The sequence below is a fragment of the Hyaena hyaena genome, unplaced genomic scaffold, assembly GCF_003009895.1.
Source record: "Hyaena hyaena isolate Hyena2069 unplaced genomic scaffold, ASM300989v1 scaffold_138, whole genome shotgun sequence".
In the NCBI taxonomy this organism is placed as follows: domain Eukaryota; kingdom Metazoa; phylum Chordata; class Mammalia; order Carnivora; family Hyaenidae; genus Hyaena; species Hyaena hyaena.
Genome location: NW_024080770.1, coordinates 2,725,141 through 2,741,916, shown reverse-complemented (window position 1 = coordinate 2,741,916; position 16,776 = coordinate 2,725,141). Strand labels below are relative to the sequence as shown.

At 40.5% G+C, this 16,776-nt stretch overlaps 1 protein-coding gene across 3 annotated transcripts in view; it reads left to right on the top strand.

Moving 5' to 3' along the window:
- The first annotated feature begins 1,064 nt into the window (after positions 1-1,064).
- The window catches only part of UBXN2A (UBX domain protein 2A), a 55,907-nt gene continuing 40,195 nt past the window's right edge, over positions 1,065-16,776 (top strand). Inside the window, exons 1-2 of one of the 3 annotated variants that reach the window (XM_039238275.1) lie at positions 1,065-1,415; positions 12,864-12,918. In XM_039238275.1, coding sequence (XP_039094206.1) covers positions 12,878-12,918 — 41 coding nt within the window. In that variant the 5' untranslated portion in view covers positions 1,065-1,415; positions 12,864-12,877. The other 2 variants (XM_039238276.1, XM_039238274.1) reach the window with 2 other exon arrangements.

Sequence of the window (16,776 nt, the reverse complement as noted above, 5' to 3'; positions counted from 1 at the left end):
AAAAAGGTATATACATACAACAGAATATTATTCAGCATAAAAAAGAATAAACTCTGATACCTGTGATATGGGTGAACCTTGAAAACGTAATGCTAAGTGAAATAAGGCCAGACACAAAAAGACAAATCTTGTATGATTCCACTTATATGAGGTCCTCGACTGGGGTGGCTCCACGAGGGGGTAGGGGTGACTATTCCTACAGGGGAACTCTGACTTTGAGATCTGCAACTGTCTCCAAGGTCAGTCAGGAAGGGGCTTTTCTCTCACAGGGAGGAGGGAACAAAGACTAGATGGACCTGTGGGTGCGGAAGTGGGAGGAACAGGTGTAGGTGATCACACCGCACTTCAGTGTTTTAGTCGGACGTGGAGCCGGATTTTCAGGCGTGGTGGATTAGAAGGGGCTGTAGCCTGGCTCAGGCTGGGGGTGGGTCAGAGTTTAGGGGCCTGGTGTAAGGAGAGGAGCTTAACTAAAGTTTGGTCAAGCGAAGGTAGCTGGTATTTTGTCCAGATAGCTCAGTGAGTGCAATCGGTTCAACTAATCATTTATGAGGCAAAAAATAAGGGAATTTAGAGGGTCTGTGTCTGACCTGTCATAGGTGAACAATATCTAAGTCACACGGGGAAAGGTGGTTCCTTGCAGAAAACCCTCTCAGGGACACAAAAGGGTGGGGGGATTTCTTTAACCGTCGCTTTCCAGAATCACAGGGCTCGGGTAAAGTTCCAATTGTCAGAATGCAGGGAAATCTCTCCGCCGATTCAATCAGAGGCTGAAGAGGTACAGACGTAAGAAGGCGCAGGGTTCTCGTCTGAGCCCGCACTTCGCAGCCAGCATGTTCCGCGCGGGGTGAGAAGGCAGCCGGTGGGGGCGGCGGCGGCGGCGGCGCGGGCCGTAGGAAGGTTGCAGCCGCCATGAGCTCGGGTAACGCCGAGACCTGAGGCGGCGGCGGCGGCGGCGGCGGCAGGCTCCGCCCACCCTACACCCATTCCCCACCCCGCGCGCGTGCGCGCGCTCTCGGGGCTGCGCAGAGCCGATTCGGCGCGTGCTCTGCGCCCGGGCGGCCGAGACCAAGGGAGGCGGGCTGGGTGCCGGCTGCGCGGCCCGCGAGCCTCAGCGGGTCTGAGGGCCTCCAGCCCGACAGCAGCGGTGGCGCCCGCGGCCCCTGAGCCAGCTGAGGACGAGGCCGCGAGGCGGCCGCGCCCGAAGGTGCTGGGGCCGCGCCGCGTTCGGCGGGGTGAGGGGCTGGGGCGTCCGCTGGCCGCCGGGCGTGGGCCGGCGTTTCCCGGGCGGGGGCTCTGGCGTCGTTGGGTCCGGCTGAGCCGTGGCGCTTGTGTCGGTGTTGGGCTCGGTGGGCCCAGGATCCGGACGGTTTCGGCGACGCTGGCGGCGGCCGGGGCGAGACTCCTGGCCGGCTCAGGTGAGCCGCGACTCGGGCCTGCCGCCCGCGCTCGCTTCCTACGGGCAAGCACGGCGGAGGACTTCTGTTCTCACGGCGCTGGGAAACTTCGAGTGAGGCGCGTTAACATGCCCGCCTTTCCAGAGACGTGCCCTGCCAGAGCGCTGTGCAGAAATACCAGGCGCGTTTGTTTGGGGTGGCCATTTCCTCGGTGGCTTCGTTACCAGTCTCCCGCAACACTCTTTTGTAGGTTTCGTGTTCGCTGTTTCCGAGGTTTCATTTTGTGTGTGCGTCTTTTTCGGTTTTACTCTCAGTTTCTTGTTAGCAATAAGGGAACGTTAGAGTGGGGTCCAACCTCGACTTCGTACTTAATTTGAGGTGATGGAAAAATCAACCTAGGAAACGGACAGTCTCTTTTGATGTCCGTGTGGAACTGTGAAGTGTGACATTTTGTAAAAGTCATGGCTCAGTTTTGTTCGGGGAGTGTGTATACGTTTTTGAATCAGTTTAGTTTTTAACGGGGAAAGCTCTTTAGGTTGATGTTGTGCCTTCTATGTAAATATGCTGAAAGGCCTATTGATTTTAAAGGCAGTTAAAGTCAGTGAGTAGTGAGCACCTATTTATAACACTGAAGTTAGTGCTAGGCGGTGTTGGCATCCAAAAACGAGTGAGAATGGTGTGCAGGATGGAGGGAGTGATTAAGCACGCAAGTAATGATACAGGGCAGAATATGGTATTAACAAATTATTGAGTACTGACTCTTAGCCCTGCTACTGTGATAAATACATGGATACCCTACACAATATTTAATGTTAATTACTTAATTTATCTTTGAGAATTTCTTAGCACCTACTGTATGATGAGTGCCCACAATAAAGATGGTGACCTCTATAGATTTTGCTTTATGAACTTTGCATTGTCATTGGGGGGAACATATTAAACAGCAAATCACAGAAGTATCAGTTGGCCCTTGAACAATGGTGGGAGTGTTAGGGGTGCCAACCCCCACACGGTGGAAAATCTCTATGAATTCTGATTGCCCAAAAACTTAACTACTACTAATAACCTGTTGACCGAGAGCCTTACCAATAAGGTAAATCGTGAACACACATTTTGTGTATTATATGCATTATGCTGTATTCTTACAATAAAGTAAGCTAGAGGAAAGAAAATGTTATGAAGAAAATCCTAAGGAAGACAAAATACATTTACAGTAATGTACTGTATCAAAAAAAAAAATTGCATATAAATACTCCTGCATAGCTCATACCTGTATTGTTCAAGGCCCAACTATAAATACCAATAAACCAAGATAGAAGCTTAGAAAGAATGTAGCAGGTTGTGAGAATATGTAACAAGTGGATAACCAGCTGGAGAAGTCTGTTAAAGTTTTCATAGGAAAGCAGTCTTTAGCTAGGATGTTATAGGTAAATAGGAATTAGGTGAAAGTGACTCCCAAAGGAGGGAAGAAAGTGGAATCTATTTCACTGAAGGAGGCTAGGGAAGTTAACGGAAAGGTCACAGCAGTTGGATCGAGTATAGAATGCAAAAGGGAGCCAGAGAGATGATGCCAGGTATTTTAAGCAGTGTTAGGGATTTCGGACTGGCTGTTTATTTCTTTTCTTAAATTAAAAAAAATTTTTTTTGGTTTTAATGTTTGTTTATTTTTGAGAAAGAGAGAGAATGAGTGGTGAGCAGGGGAGGGGCCGAGAGAAGGACACGGAATCTGAAGCAGGCTCCAGCCGCTGAGCTGTCAGCACAGAGCCCGACATGGGCCTTGAACCCACAAAGCGCAGGATCATGACCTGGGCTGAAGTCAGCTACCCAACCGATTGAGCCACCCAGTCACCTCTCTTTTAAACTTTCATAGCAGAATTTTCAAACCACTCAAATGTAGTGAGAGAAATGTATTACAGTGAACTCCTCTGTAATATTACCCAAAATAGGTGGACCTTATTTGAAGAGTGTGGGTTGGTTATTGAAGAGTTTTAAACAGGTAAGTTTCAGTCAATGTTCTTTTTCAATCTTCTTTTAAGATTTTATTTTTTAAGGAATACACCACACCCAGCGTGGGGCCCAAATTCACAACCTCGAGATCAAGAGTTGCATGCTCTACCAGGGAGCAGCTAGGTGCCCCTCAGTCAAATTTGTATCTTAAAAAGTCCACCCTGGGAGCTCCTGGCTGACTTCATGGTATACTGAGCATGGGACCCTTGATCTCAGGGTTGTCAGTTTGAGCCCCCTATTAGGAGTAGAGTTTACTTGGAAAAAAGGAAAAAAAAGATAACCGTAGAAGCTGCATTGGATGGGGATAAGAATGGATGGGAGAAAACCACCAAGAGGTAATATGTGGGCCTAGAATTGTGACTGTGAAGATAGGATCTGTTCTAAGGGTACAGAGCTGATTTCTCCTCTCTCTGTTAATAATTTTATGTTTACGTCTTTCAGAGTAATTGTGGAAGGTTTTCTAAAGGAAATTGTATTTGAGCTGGGTATTTCAAGGTGGATAACACTTCAGTATGGAGCCCTGGAATGAGAATGTCTTGATATCAAAGGATGGCTGCCTCAGTGACCTTGACAATCTCTGCCAAAGTGTCCCCTTTTCCCTAGGATTTCTCATTTAAATTACTTTTTCACTATCACTTTGGTCCTTGGGAGCAAAGTACTTCCAGATTAACAATTTTTCTAGAAAACAAATATGTATTTTTTCAAGTACTATGATTACAACTAAGATAAGCTCAAACTTCCCATAATTTATGAGTTTTTAGGGGCACCTGGGTGGCTTAGTCGGTTAAGTGTCCGACTTTTGCTTAGGTCATGATCTCACGGTTCGTGGGTTCAAGCCCTGCGTCGGGCTCTGTGCTGACTGCCAGCTCAGAGCCTGGAGCCTATTTCAGAGTCTGTGTCTCCCTCTCTCTCTGACCCTCCCCTGCTCACACTGTCTCTCTCTCTCTCTCTCTCTCTCTCTCTCCTAGAAATAAATAAAAATATTTAAAAAAATTTATGAGTTTTTATTATTTAATAGTTAACTAGAATTCATTAAATTCACAAATAAACCATCTTTTAAAGTGTTTGATTTTGATGCTACCATAGTTAGTTTGCTCTTGAGGGTTCGGAGACCTACTTTCATTCCATGGAAGAGCTAAGTAAAAGGAACCCATGGAAATGTGACCCATCGGTTCCTTTGCCCTGTGTTTAATGACAGGAATGGCTTTACTCTTAAGGAGAAACTTCAGCTTCTATCTAAAGATAGTATACCCAGTGGTACAACATCTTGATACAAAACCTTAATCTTAAAAAAAAAAAAAAATGTAGCCTGTCATGTATGTTTACAGAACAAAAGTAAAATCGGTAATATGCAAATTTTTTATATTTGAATTTTAATGTATACATTAAAAATACTGTTTTTCTTAGTAGTCTAAATCTATTTTGACTGGATTTTCCTTTCAGCGGATATGTTCCAAAAAGCTCAATCTACTCTGTCTCCTGACTGATTTTATAACTGCAGTTGTTGGGAGTAAGTGGGATAATAATTGAGAAGGTGTTTGGTAAACTGTGATACACAATACAAATATAAGATGGTAGTGGTACTAATTGGAAGTAAACTGAAGCAAAATGAGGGAAATTCTATTCATCTGTCCCTTCTGATAACTGGGCTTCATGCTGGTGACTTAGACATTTGTCGGGTGGCTTTTTAAGTTCTCTGTAGTATAGTACATGACTTCAGTTCATTTGTGTCCCATGACTATGATGATTGTAGAAGCTCACTCAGTTGATATAAATAGATTTTACATGGCTTATTTACATATTACTAATTTATGGTAGGAAATACCTGAAATACCGATGCCTTTATGTCTATCTTAGATTCAGTTTTTACTTCATAAGTCTATGCCATGTTTGCAATTAGTAATTCAGTATATTTTTTTCTTCTTGTTAGTCTGTAAACTCTCCAATAATGGAGACTCTGTCCCATTAACCCTTCTTTCATTAGTTCTAAACCAGTACCTTGCGCACAGTGGTGGAAGGTTCAGTAAATATATAAACATTTTAATAGTTTCATTAGTGAAATCAAAACTAATTTCATAGCCGTGTTGAAATTAAAACTTAAGACAAAGCCTGAAAATGTTTCTTACCAATCCTAGTAACAGATTATGACAGAGGGATGAGTAAAGAGAAAGGAGCATACATTTTTGTATTCATAGTATTCTACTCAGAACAAGCTTGTAGGATGTCAGTCATCCCTATGCTACAGGTTTAGACAACTGGAGCTTAGAGAAGGTAAATAACAATGAAGTCACTCAGCTCAAAAATGATGTACCCAGTACTCCAATACAAGTCAGTTTGAATACAAGGTCTTCTTCATTCTCTATAGCTGTCATAAAACAAGTAAAAACAATTTATTAGTAGCTTATAACTATGACATGATGAAAAATATTAGCAGTTTGCTAGAGAGCAATAACCTGTGAAAGGGAAACCTAGTGACATTTTAGGGATGGCTCCTTTTTGTTTTGCACTTGGTTAGGCACTGTGGAAGCAACTCGAAATATGTAAGTCACCATACCTGTCCTCAAGGATTTTGGAACCAGTAGAGGCAACTAAAAAACACAAAAGCAACAGGAGTCATCAGTATCAGACCATATGATTTAAATGCCAAAAATCTACATGCTTTAGGAGAGGAATATTAATATAGTTTTAATATTTTACCTTGGGGTGCCAGGGTGGCTTAGTCGGTTGAGTGTCCAACTTCGGCTTAGGTCATGGATCTCACAGTTCTTGAGTTCAAGCCCAGCATTGGGCTTTCTGTTGTCAGCCAGAACCTGCTTTGGATTGTCTGTCTGTCTGTCTTTCTCTCTCTGCCCTCCCCCTCTCATGCTTTCCCTCTCTCTTTCTCTCTCAAAAATAAACATTTAGAAATATGTATATTACCTTTATGGTAGACATGGATCTTGAGTGCTGTGACTTGAAGGATAATTAGGATTTGAATGCCCACAAAAAAGGTTACATATGAACAAAAAAGTATAATTAACATGTTATGTTTTTGAGATAATAAAGATAATATCTAAACTAAGAGATTATTTTAGAGTAGTTGAAAATAATGTTGGAAAACTGTCAAGTGAAAAGCAGATAGCCCCACCAGGATGTAATGTCCACAAGGGTTGGAATCTTTGGTTCTACATTTTTGATGTTTTTAACAACTTTATTTAGGTATAATTAATATGCAATAAGATGCACATATTTAAGACATACCATTTAATTTTTAAGTGAAATTGTATTCAATTTACAATGCTTTATTTCTTAAAAAAGAAGTAAATAAGTCTAAATGAAAACTTTCATGACCTCTGAATGGCTGGGATGGGTGCTTATGTTTTTCTCTATTTTCTGTATGTTTATTATTTATTTACTTATTTATTTTGATGTTTATTTTTTTAGAGACAGAGTGAATGAGCAGGGGAGGAGCAGACAGAGAGGGGGACCTAAAATCCAAAGCAGGCTCCAGGCTCTGAGCTGTCAGCACAGAGCCCGATGTAGGGCTTGAACCTACAAACCATGAGATCATGACCTGAGCCAAAGGTGATGCTTAACACTTTGAGCCACTCAGGTGCCCCTATTTTCTGTATGTTTTAAAGGGAAATTTTTTTTTAGAGTTTTTTCCCTCCAAGTTTATTTATTCATTTAGAGAGAGAGCGAGAGCGAGAGCACACACCCATGTGAGCTGGGGAGGGACAGAGGGAGAGAGCAAGAGAACCAATCCCAAGCAGGCTACATGCACTGAGCCTAACACGGGGCTTGATCCCACAGACCACAAGACCAGGACCTGAGCCAGAAGCAAGAGTCAGATGCTTAACCCACTGAGCCACCAGGTGCCTCAGAAAGGGAAGAATTTTCTTTTTTTAAGTTTATTTGTTTTGAGAGAGAGGGAGAGAGTGCATGCACAAGTGGGGGAGGTGCTGCGAGAGGGGGACAGAGGATACTAAATTGGCTCTGTGCTGACAGCAGAGAGCCCAATGTCGTGTTCAAACCCACAAACTGCGAGATCATGTCCTGAACTGCAGTTGGAAGTTGGAAACTTAACCAACCGAGCTACTCAGGCACCTGAAAGGAAGGAATTTTTTTTTAAAGGAAGCAATTAGATGTTTTCTAAATATACTTCAAAGACAAAGTCTTAGGAGAAAAAATTAGGGAACATGAAGTTCTAGTTTTCTGAATATATTTTTAATTTGTTTTCTGCTTTTTTTATTTTTTTAAATTTTTATTTATTTTTACATTTATTTATTTTAGAGAGACATAGCACAAATGGAGGAGGGGCAGGAAGAGGAGACACAGAGCAGGCTCCAGGCTCTGAGCTGTCAGCACAGAGCCTAATGCAGGGCTTGAACTCACAAACTGTGAGATATAACCTAAGCCGAAGTCAGACGCTTTAACTGACTGAGCCACCCAGGCACCCATTTTCTGCTTTTTAAATAAAATTTTTTTTAAGTTTATTTATTGAGAGAGAGTGTGAGCATGCATGCAAGTAGAGGAGGAACAGAGAGGGAGAGAGAATCTCAGGCAGGCTTGATATTGTGAGTGCAGAACCTGATGCGGGGCTTGAACTTACAAATCATGAGATCATGACCTAAGCCAAAGTCATATGCTTCATTGACTGAGCTACCCAAGTGCCCCTGCTTTTCAATTTTTTTAATCAAAATAATATATACACATAGTTTAAAAGACAGTAGTGTTAGAAACCTAAAAATGCACTCATTCCTTTTCTCTAAGTACAACTACTTTGAACTCATAGCTATTCCTCCTGTTATAAACAGTCTTATTTTTTTAACAACGATGTACATTTTGAGTTACTAATTTTGAACATTGCCTTTCATATTGCTATTAGGATAGATAACCATTTTAACTTTTTTAGGTTTACTCCCTTTGCCTTCTCACATTCTTTTAATAGTTTTAGCTCAGTTTTTTTCCATACAATAAGTAAAAATAGACACTATATAATTTTTCCCCTTTAGACCTCAGGTTCATCCTTGATCCAGAGGTGGTATGTTTATGTTTATCTAATAACTGTAATAAACATTCTAAATTCAAAAGAACATTGACAGTATTGTATATTTAACTATCATATTTTTAACTATCTTTTTTTTTTAATTTATTTCTTTCAAGAGAGAGCATGGCAAGGTCACAGAGAGAGTGAGTGAGTGAGAATCCCAAGCAGTCTCTGCACTGTCAGATCAGAGCCTGACATGGGGTTTTGTCTCACGAACTATGACGTCATGACCTGAGCCAAAAAAATCAAGAGTCAGATAGATGCCTTACCAACTGAGCCACAAAGTCACCCCTAACAATCATTTTTATGGCTGCATTTTTAATGCCTATAGTTACTCATATAATCTATTTAAGGTATTATTGAATTAATGATATAAAAAACTTTCTTGTCCAGTTTATTACTTTGTAAATCTAATGCCTAACTCAGTACCTTACATTTAATAAATGTATATTTTTTTAATTTAATAAATATTGACTAAGATCCTTTGAATAAAGTAAAGGAACAACAAAAGTACGCTGTATACACAGAATTTGCCCACCACAGCCTTAGGTCTAGGGAATAATTTTGAAGAGCATTATAGGAAGGATTAAGAAGTCTTGGAAGTACAATAACTCACTTGTGATAGTAGAGTCATTCAGTTTGCCTTAGTCATTGGATGCCATTCTCTTGGATGGTGTGGCTTTTGTGAATCCTACCTTGCCCTCTAGCTACAAGGTAGAGTCTCAAGTTACTGTTGGGATGCCCTTGAAGGTGCTGTGCCATGCTTTGTATTCTGTACTCACTCCTCAGCCCCATTATGTTTCCTCCTTTTTCCTTCCCTTTCAATTTCCCCTTGTCCTACAGAATTTTTCACAATTTTGTCATGACAAGGCCAACACATAAATTTGCTATCAATTTATAGTCAATTCATAATTAAAACTAGAGTTTTTTTTTAAAACAACTTTCAATGATAGGATATTTTCCAGAGCAGATTCCACTATCCTACTTTAATTCCTAGCAAAACAGAGGCTAAGTGGGAATTAGTGCTCAACACAAGTTGCTGTGGTTATGGGCCCACCTCCATTAGCAGCAGGAAGTCAGACTGGTTTTATATGGCTGCTGCCAGATCCTCAATTACTAGATTAAATTCACCTTGAGATACTTGGGGGAGATTTTTAGGATGGGTCTTGTGAATCCTCAGTGGCTATTAGCAGGTTTGCCTTCTATTCAGACGTGCTTAAATTTTTATTTTTTATGTTTATTTTATTTATTTTTGAGAGAGAGAACGAGAGAGAGATGAAGCAGGGACAGGGAGAGAGGAGGAGAGACAGAATCCCAAGCAGGCTCCACACTGTCAGCACGGAGCCTGACACAGGGCTCAAACCCACAAACCATGAGAGCATGACCTGAGCCGAAATCAGGAGTTGGACACTTAACCAACCAACCCAGTTGTCCTGCATGTACCTACATTTTTAAATAGAGGTATACTATTTACATGTTGTAGAAATACTCATATTTTGACTCTGATTTTCCACATTTCTAGGAATCTAAAGGAACAACAAAGTAAGCTGTATTTGTTAGAAAAAATTTAAAGTGAACTAAATGCCCAGCAGTCATGATATAACTGTCTGTTAGGATAATACATTTTTTTAATATGTGTCCTTAAAATACTTATCAAGCAGTTTATTTAGTCAAATGGAAAAGATACCACATAAATGAAAAATACAGGAAATCAGAATTATTAATATAGTAGTAATGCATTTGAATGTATATGAAGAAACAGAGGCAAAAGTTTAAATAGTTATTGTTGGAAGTAATAAAATTATGGATTATCTTCTTTCTTTCCCAAACTTTCTATATTACTGTTTTGCCTTTATAACAAAATTGTAAGAAACAAGCAAACAGATCAGTGTTTAAAATAGTCCAAGCCTTCTGTCCACTGAGAGGTCCTGGAAGCACTGACACACAAAAAGCAACAAACACTCACATCTTGGTTTCTTAATACAATTTTCCAACAAAAAAAGGTAACCATGCCTCCTTAGAGAAACGTCTGATTCCAGGGCTGGGGCAGAGAAAGAACAAATGATCCTGCAGCAACTTCTTGCTCCAGAAAGTAAGAAGCTGCTCAAAGAATGATGAAGATGTAGCAAAAGGACATTGAAGTCACCCTGAAGGGGCCACCACAGGACAAATCTGGGAACTGGAACATCAAGCTAAATAGTATTAATAACTTAAAACTCACTGAAAAGTAAAAACCCATGAATCCATACTGTTAGGTCTGAAGAAAAAGTCAGAAAAAGATGGGCTTTTATTATTGTATTGTATTTTTTAAGGAAAAGATGAGCTTTTTTTTTTTTCTTTAATTTTGAATTTATATTTTAGAGGAAGGGAGCAAGTGAGAGCAGAAGAGAGGGGCAGAGGGAGACAAAGAGAGAATCCCAGGCAGGCTCTACACTCCGTGCGGAGCCCGACACAGGGTTCCCAAGACCCCAGGATCATGACCTGAGCTGAAATCAAAAGTGGGACACTCAACGGACTGTACCATCCAGGCACCCTGGAAAAAGATGGACTTTTAACTAAAAACACTCATGTGGAGTCACTCTAACAAAGTTCCAAATAGATCTCAGATTAAGATTTTTTTAATTAAAATTGAGGGTCATGTCAGCAAAATGGTAAGATGAGCAGTTTGAAGCTCATGTTCCCCACAAACTTTGAAAAATAAACAGCAACTGTTAGAACCAATTTAGAACTCTGTAAAGTAATCCAGGGTGTACAGCAGCCAACCAAATGGTGAATCAAGAAAAATGCAACTCAGGGTGCCTGACTGCCTCATTTGGTGGAGCATTTGACTCTTGATCTCAGGGTTGTGAGTTCATGTTCAATCTCTGCATTGGGTGTAGAGATTACTTAAAAATAAAACATTAAAAAAAAATTGCAGCTTGGGGTGCCTGCGTGGCTAGTCGGTTAAGCAGCTGTCTTTGGCTCAGGTCATGATCTCATGGTTCATGGGTTTGAGCCCCACGTCCATCTCTGTGCTGACAGCCAGCTGAGAGCCTGGAGCCTGTTTCGGATTCTGTGTCTCCCTCTTTCTCTGTCCCTCCCCTGCTCACACTGTCTCTCTCTCTCTCAGAAATAAATCAAACATTAAAAAAAATTGCAACTTAACACCAGTGGCAAAAATAAATAAAAAATAAAAACAGACAAAATAAAAAATGGGTAAAAGACGTGAACAGACCTTTCTCCAATGAAAGTGTAGACAAAAGACCAGTAAGCACATGAAGAAGATGCTCAACACCACTAATCACAATGAGCTACCACTTTAGTAGGGTGGGTGTTACTCAACAAAATAGCAAGTATGGGGACCTGGCTGGCTCAGTAGAGCATGTGACTCTTGATCTCAGGGTTATGAGTTCAAGCCCCATGTTGGGTGCAGAGATTACATAAAAAAATAATAAAACAACAAGTGTTGAGAAGGATGGGGAGAAATTAGAAACCTGGTCCATTGCTGGCAGAAATTATTCATAATAGGGGCTCCTGGGTGGCTTAGTCGGTTAAGCGTCCGACTTTCACTTAGGTCATGATCTCGCAGTTCGTGGGTTCGAGCCCCGCGTCGGGCTCTGCTGACTGCCAGCTCAGAGCCTGGAGCCTGTTTCAGTCTGTGACTCCCTCTCTCTCTGACCCTCCCCTGCTCACGCTGTCTCTCTCTCTCTCTCAGAAATAAATAAAACAAAAAAAAATTTTAAAGAAATTATTCATAATAGCCAAGAGGTGGAGACAATCCAAACGTCTATCAACAGATTAATGTGTAAACAAAATATACCTACAGTGGGATATTATTTAGCTGTAAAACGGAGTGAGTTTATGTTAAGTGAAATAAGCCAGACACAAAAGGACAAATATTGTATGATTCTATTTATGTGAAATATAAGGCAAATTCATAGAGACAGAGGTAGAGTAGAGATTACTAGAGACTGGGAAGAGAGAGGAATAGATAATTATTGCTTAATGGGTGCAGCGTTTGTTTTGGGAAGTTGAAAAAGTCTTGGAAATGGATAGTGGAAGTGGCCATACAGTATTATAAATATAATTGATGCCAATGAATTATATACTGTACATCCTGTCAGTTTGCTTCCCCAAGGAATTCTAAAACAGAATAAGAATGTTATATTCACTTCTGTTTGTTAAACCAAAGGGTATAATTTTTTGTCATCATTTTTAAGAAATATTTCTTTTGTTGGAAGATTATTAGACTCCAGAATTTATTTTTTATTACTTTTATACTTTCTGGATGAAAATGAGAGCTTCAAGTTTGGTCACACAGGTTCTTAAGACCCTTGCAGTGCTGCTTTAGGAGTAACTAATAATTTATGTTAAAGTATATTCATGCATAAAAATGTATGTATCTAAAATACTAGATTGAGGACATTAGCTTTTGTTTATTTTTACTTTTACAGTAAGGCAAAAGAGAATGAAAGAAGTAGATAACCTTGAAAGTATAAAAGAAGAATGGTAAGTTAATTTGAATTTTCTCTTTTATTAATGCCCTTCTTAGTTTCTATTTTTACTGCATTTCACTAACTGATGTTGTAAGTTTTCATTATGGTTCTTTTAGGTAATGAACTAATGATAATATATTTTAAAATAATTTATTATTCAAAGCTGCATTGAATAGATTTTAACAAAGTTATTAAATGTTTTTGTTGTTAATAAAAATGTGTTAAATTTCTCTCTGTTTGCATATTACTTCTGTTGTTTAAGTGAGAAATTGAAGTAATTGTTGACTTTTTTAGCCTCTTGGGTTGTACTATCTTCGAGTCATAGTGGAAGTATAAATGGCTCTGGAGTCAGATAAGCCAAGTTTGAATCCTTTCACTGTCCTTACCCTCTCTTTGGCCTTTCAGCAACTTAAGTTAAACAGAGGTGGGGGTGGGGTGAGGATGGGCATGGCAGGCACAGTGCCTGGGTGGCTTCCTTGGTTGAGTGTCTGACTCTTGGTTTTGGCCTCGGTCATGATCCCAGGGTCATAGGATCAATCCCTGCATCGGACTCTGTGCTGAGTGTGGAGCCTGCTTGGAATTCTCTATCTGTCTCTCCCTCTGCCCTTATCTCTGGCTTGTGCTCCCTCTCTCTAAAATAAAATAAAATTAAAATTAATAAGTAAAAAATAAAACAGAGGTGGGGTACATATATGTATATATGTATATACCTGAAAGATATGTATGTATTTATTTATTTTTAATTTATTTTAAAGAGAGAGTGAGCCCACAGCTGGGACTCCATAAATGGTAGGTGTAAAGTCTATGGTTCTTGTCAGTCAGTATAGAATATTTTATTCTGACTTATCTAAGATGAAATATTTTTTTGTATTATGCTGTTTGTTTTAAATACTTGAGGTACGGGGCGCCTGGGTGGCTTAGTCGGTTAAGCGTCCGACTTTCGCTTAGGTCATGATCTCGCGGTTCGTGGATTCGAGCCCCGCGTCGGGCTCTGTGCTGACTGCCAGCTCAGAGCCTGGAGCCTGTTTCAGTCTGTGACTCCCTCTCTCTCTGACCCTTCCCTGCTCACGCTGTCTCTCTCTCTCCTAGAAATAAATAAAACATTAAAAAAAAAAACTTTTAAATACTTGAGGTAAATTTCTTCCATTTATAGTCCATTTAAGGAGATAGACAAGTATTTATTTCATACTTAGAAATACTTTGTAAATGCTTCTGTACTGAGCAAATGTTTTTAAGAATTTTTTTTTAACATTTATTTATTTTTGAGAGACAGAGAGCATGAGTAGGGGAGGGGAAGAGAGAGGGAGACGAAGAAACTGAAGCCGAATCCAGGCTCTGAGCTGTCAGCGCGGAGCCTGATGTGGGGCTCAGAGCCACAAACCGTGAGATCATGACCTGAGCCAAAGTTGGATGCTCCTACTGAACCACCCGAGTGCCCCACTAAACAATTTGTTACTTTCTCATTACTTACTATTGTGTGTATTTGATACTAACTATATAATTGTAAGATTGTGTTAGGGGCCTTTAAGACCACTCCCAGGTTTAATGATTTGCTGAGAGAATGCATGGGATTCAGTATATAGTCATACTAATGGCTATGATATTTTATAATGAAGGGATACAAAGAAAAATCAGCTAGGAGAAAAAAGCACATGGGGAGAAGATCAGAGGAAACCAGGCACAAGCCTTCAAGAGTCCTTGCCTGGTGGAATCACCTGGGATGCTCTCAGTTCTCCCAGTGATAAGTGAAGACAACGCATTTGAATTGTTGTCTACCCAAAATTCATTGGAAATTAGCTTAATTTGTTTTCATTTTTACCCCCTCCTTCGGTGTAAAAAAGGTGGGTTTATTAAAGCACAGGGACAGGACACATGGGCAGAAAGAGCTGCCTAGCCTAGGGTTTTTATTGGAAGCTAGTCATATACTAAAATTCCAGACTCAGGGACACCTTGGTGACTCGGCTGGTTAAGTGTCTTGAATCATGATTTCAGCTCAGGTCATAGTCTCACAGTTCATGAGGTTGAGCCCTGTGTTGAGCTCTGGGCTGATAACATTGAGCCTGCTTGGGATTCTCTCTCTCCATCTCTGCCTCTCTCTTTCTCTCCAAAATAAATAAATAAATTTAAAAAACTTGTTTCCAGAATCGTAAGGGAAGTAAGCAGACCTTTCGAAGGATAGCAGTCAGTAGCCAGGCCTGCTATATTAACTTTTTCTTGCACAAAAATAAATTGAATGACTGATTTTAACTTAGGACTTTTTTTCTTCCCAACAGCTTTATTGAGACATAATTCACATACCATATGATTCATCCATTTAAAGCATATAATTCAGTGCACTTTAGTACATTTACAGAGTTGTGCAAACATCACCACAGTCAATTTTATAACGGTTACATCACCATACCCATTAGTAGCCGTGCTTCCTTCTCCTACACCCTGGCCCGGACAACCACCAGTATACTTTCTGACTTTATAGATTTACCTATTCTGGACATTTTTATTTTATAAATGGAATCCTACAATATGTGGTCTTCTGGGATTGGCTTCTTTAACAATGTTTTCAAGCTTCATTCATGTTGTAATATGTATCAGTATTTTGAGTGTAATTAATTAGTAAGGTATCTACACAAAAAGATTAAGAATATTTTATAATTTTCTTTGTAACAAAGAGATTTTTGCAACAAAAATAGGTTTTGTTAGAAAGAGCAGTCCAGGGGTGCCTGGGTAGCTTAGTTAAGTGCCTGACTCTTGATTTCAGCTTAGATCATCGTCTCGAGGTTTGTGAGTTCAAGCCCCAGATCATAATCTGTGCACACAGCATGGAGCCTGCTTGGTTTTTTCCCTCTCCCTCCCCCTCCTTCTCTCCCTCCTCCCTCTTTTTCTCTGTCTCTCCCCCTCTCTCTCCTCAGTCCCTCCCCCCTCTCCCCCTCCCTCCTCCCTCCCTCCTCCCTCCCTCTCCCACTCTTTCTCCCTCTCCCTTCCCCCTCCCTCTACCCCTCTCTGTCTCTCTGTCTCTCTCTGTCTCTCTCTCAAATAAACATTTTAAAAAAATAACACTCCAGTAATAAAATGAAGACTGATTTCCTAAGTATATCAGTATTTCAAAGGCTAAAATAGTAAAGATCTATATTTCCTGTGTGCTACCAGAGCATACACAGATGCAGATAGATCCTTCACCCATTTGGACAATACCTAGCTCGTAACCTTATTTATTCAGCAGTAGTGAATGAGAAAGTCTGGAGCCAAAACAGATGTTTAAAGGTCCCTTTCTTGAACTTGTATGCTTTTTATTATTAGAAGAATTCCTGAAGCTTCAAGACTTTTTACTTCACTATAACAACTTTGATAATCTGGTTTTCACATTATGGAGAGGAGTATTGACATGTGTATTGTTGTGCCCGAATCGTGAGTCCCAGAGACCTCAAGGAGCCCGCACCGATGCAAGTACAAAAGGGTCTTTATTACAAGCTCGAGCGGGGGCTCACCAGCCTACCGGTGTCGGTGTCGGGGCAGCAAGGTGAAGCGAAGAACAATAGCGAACAGGGTTTTTAAAGAGTAAGGGATGGGGGTGTTACAGTACATGTAGCATCATCACATAAGCACCAATTACAATTACAGCTTTGACCATTCAGTATCTGTGAGGTGTTCATTACTTTTGGTGGGGCCCAATCATGACTTTTGAGAATCCTTTGAAAATGACCAATTATGAGGTGAGTTCAAAGGGCCCACGTGGGGCCACATGGGGTTCAGGCAAGCAGTGAGAAATTGGCTAGTTTGTATTTGCAGTTCCCAGCCTTGACTCAGACCATAGGAATGTTTCTTTTTACTTTTTTATTAGCTGAACTGAGGGCGGCCTGAGGATGGCTTTAGC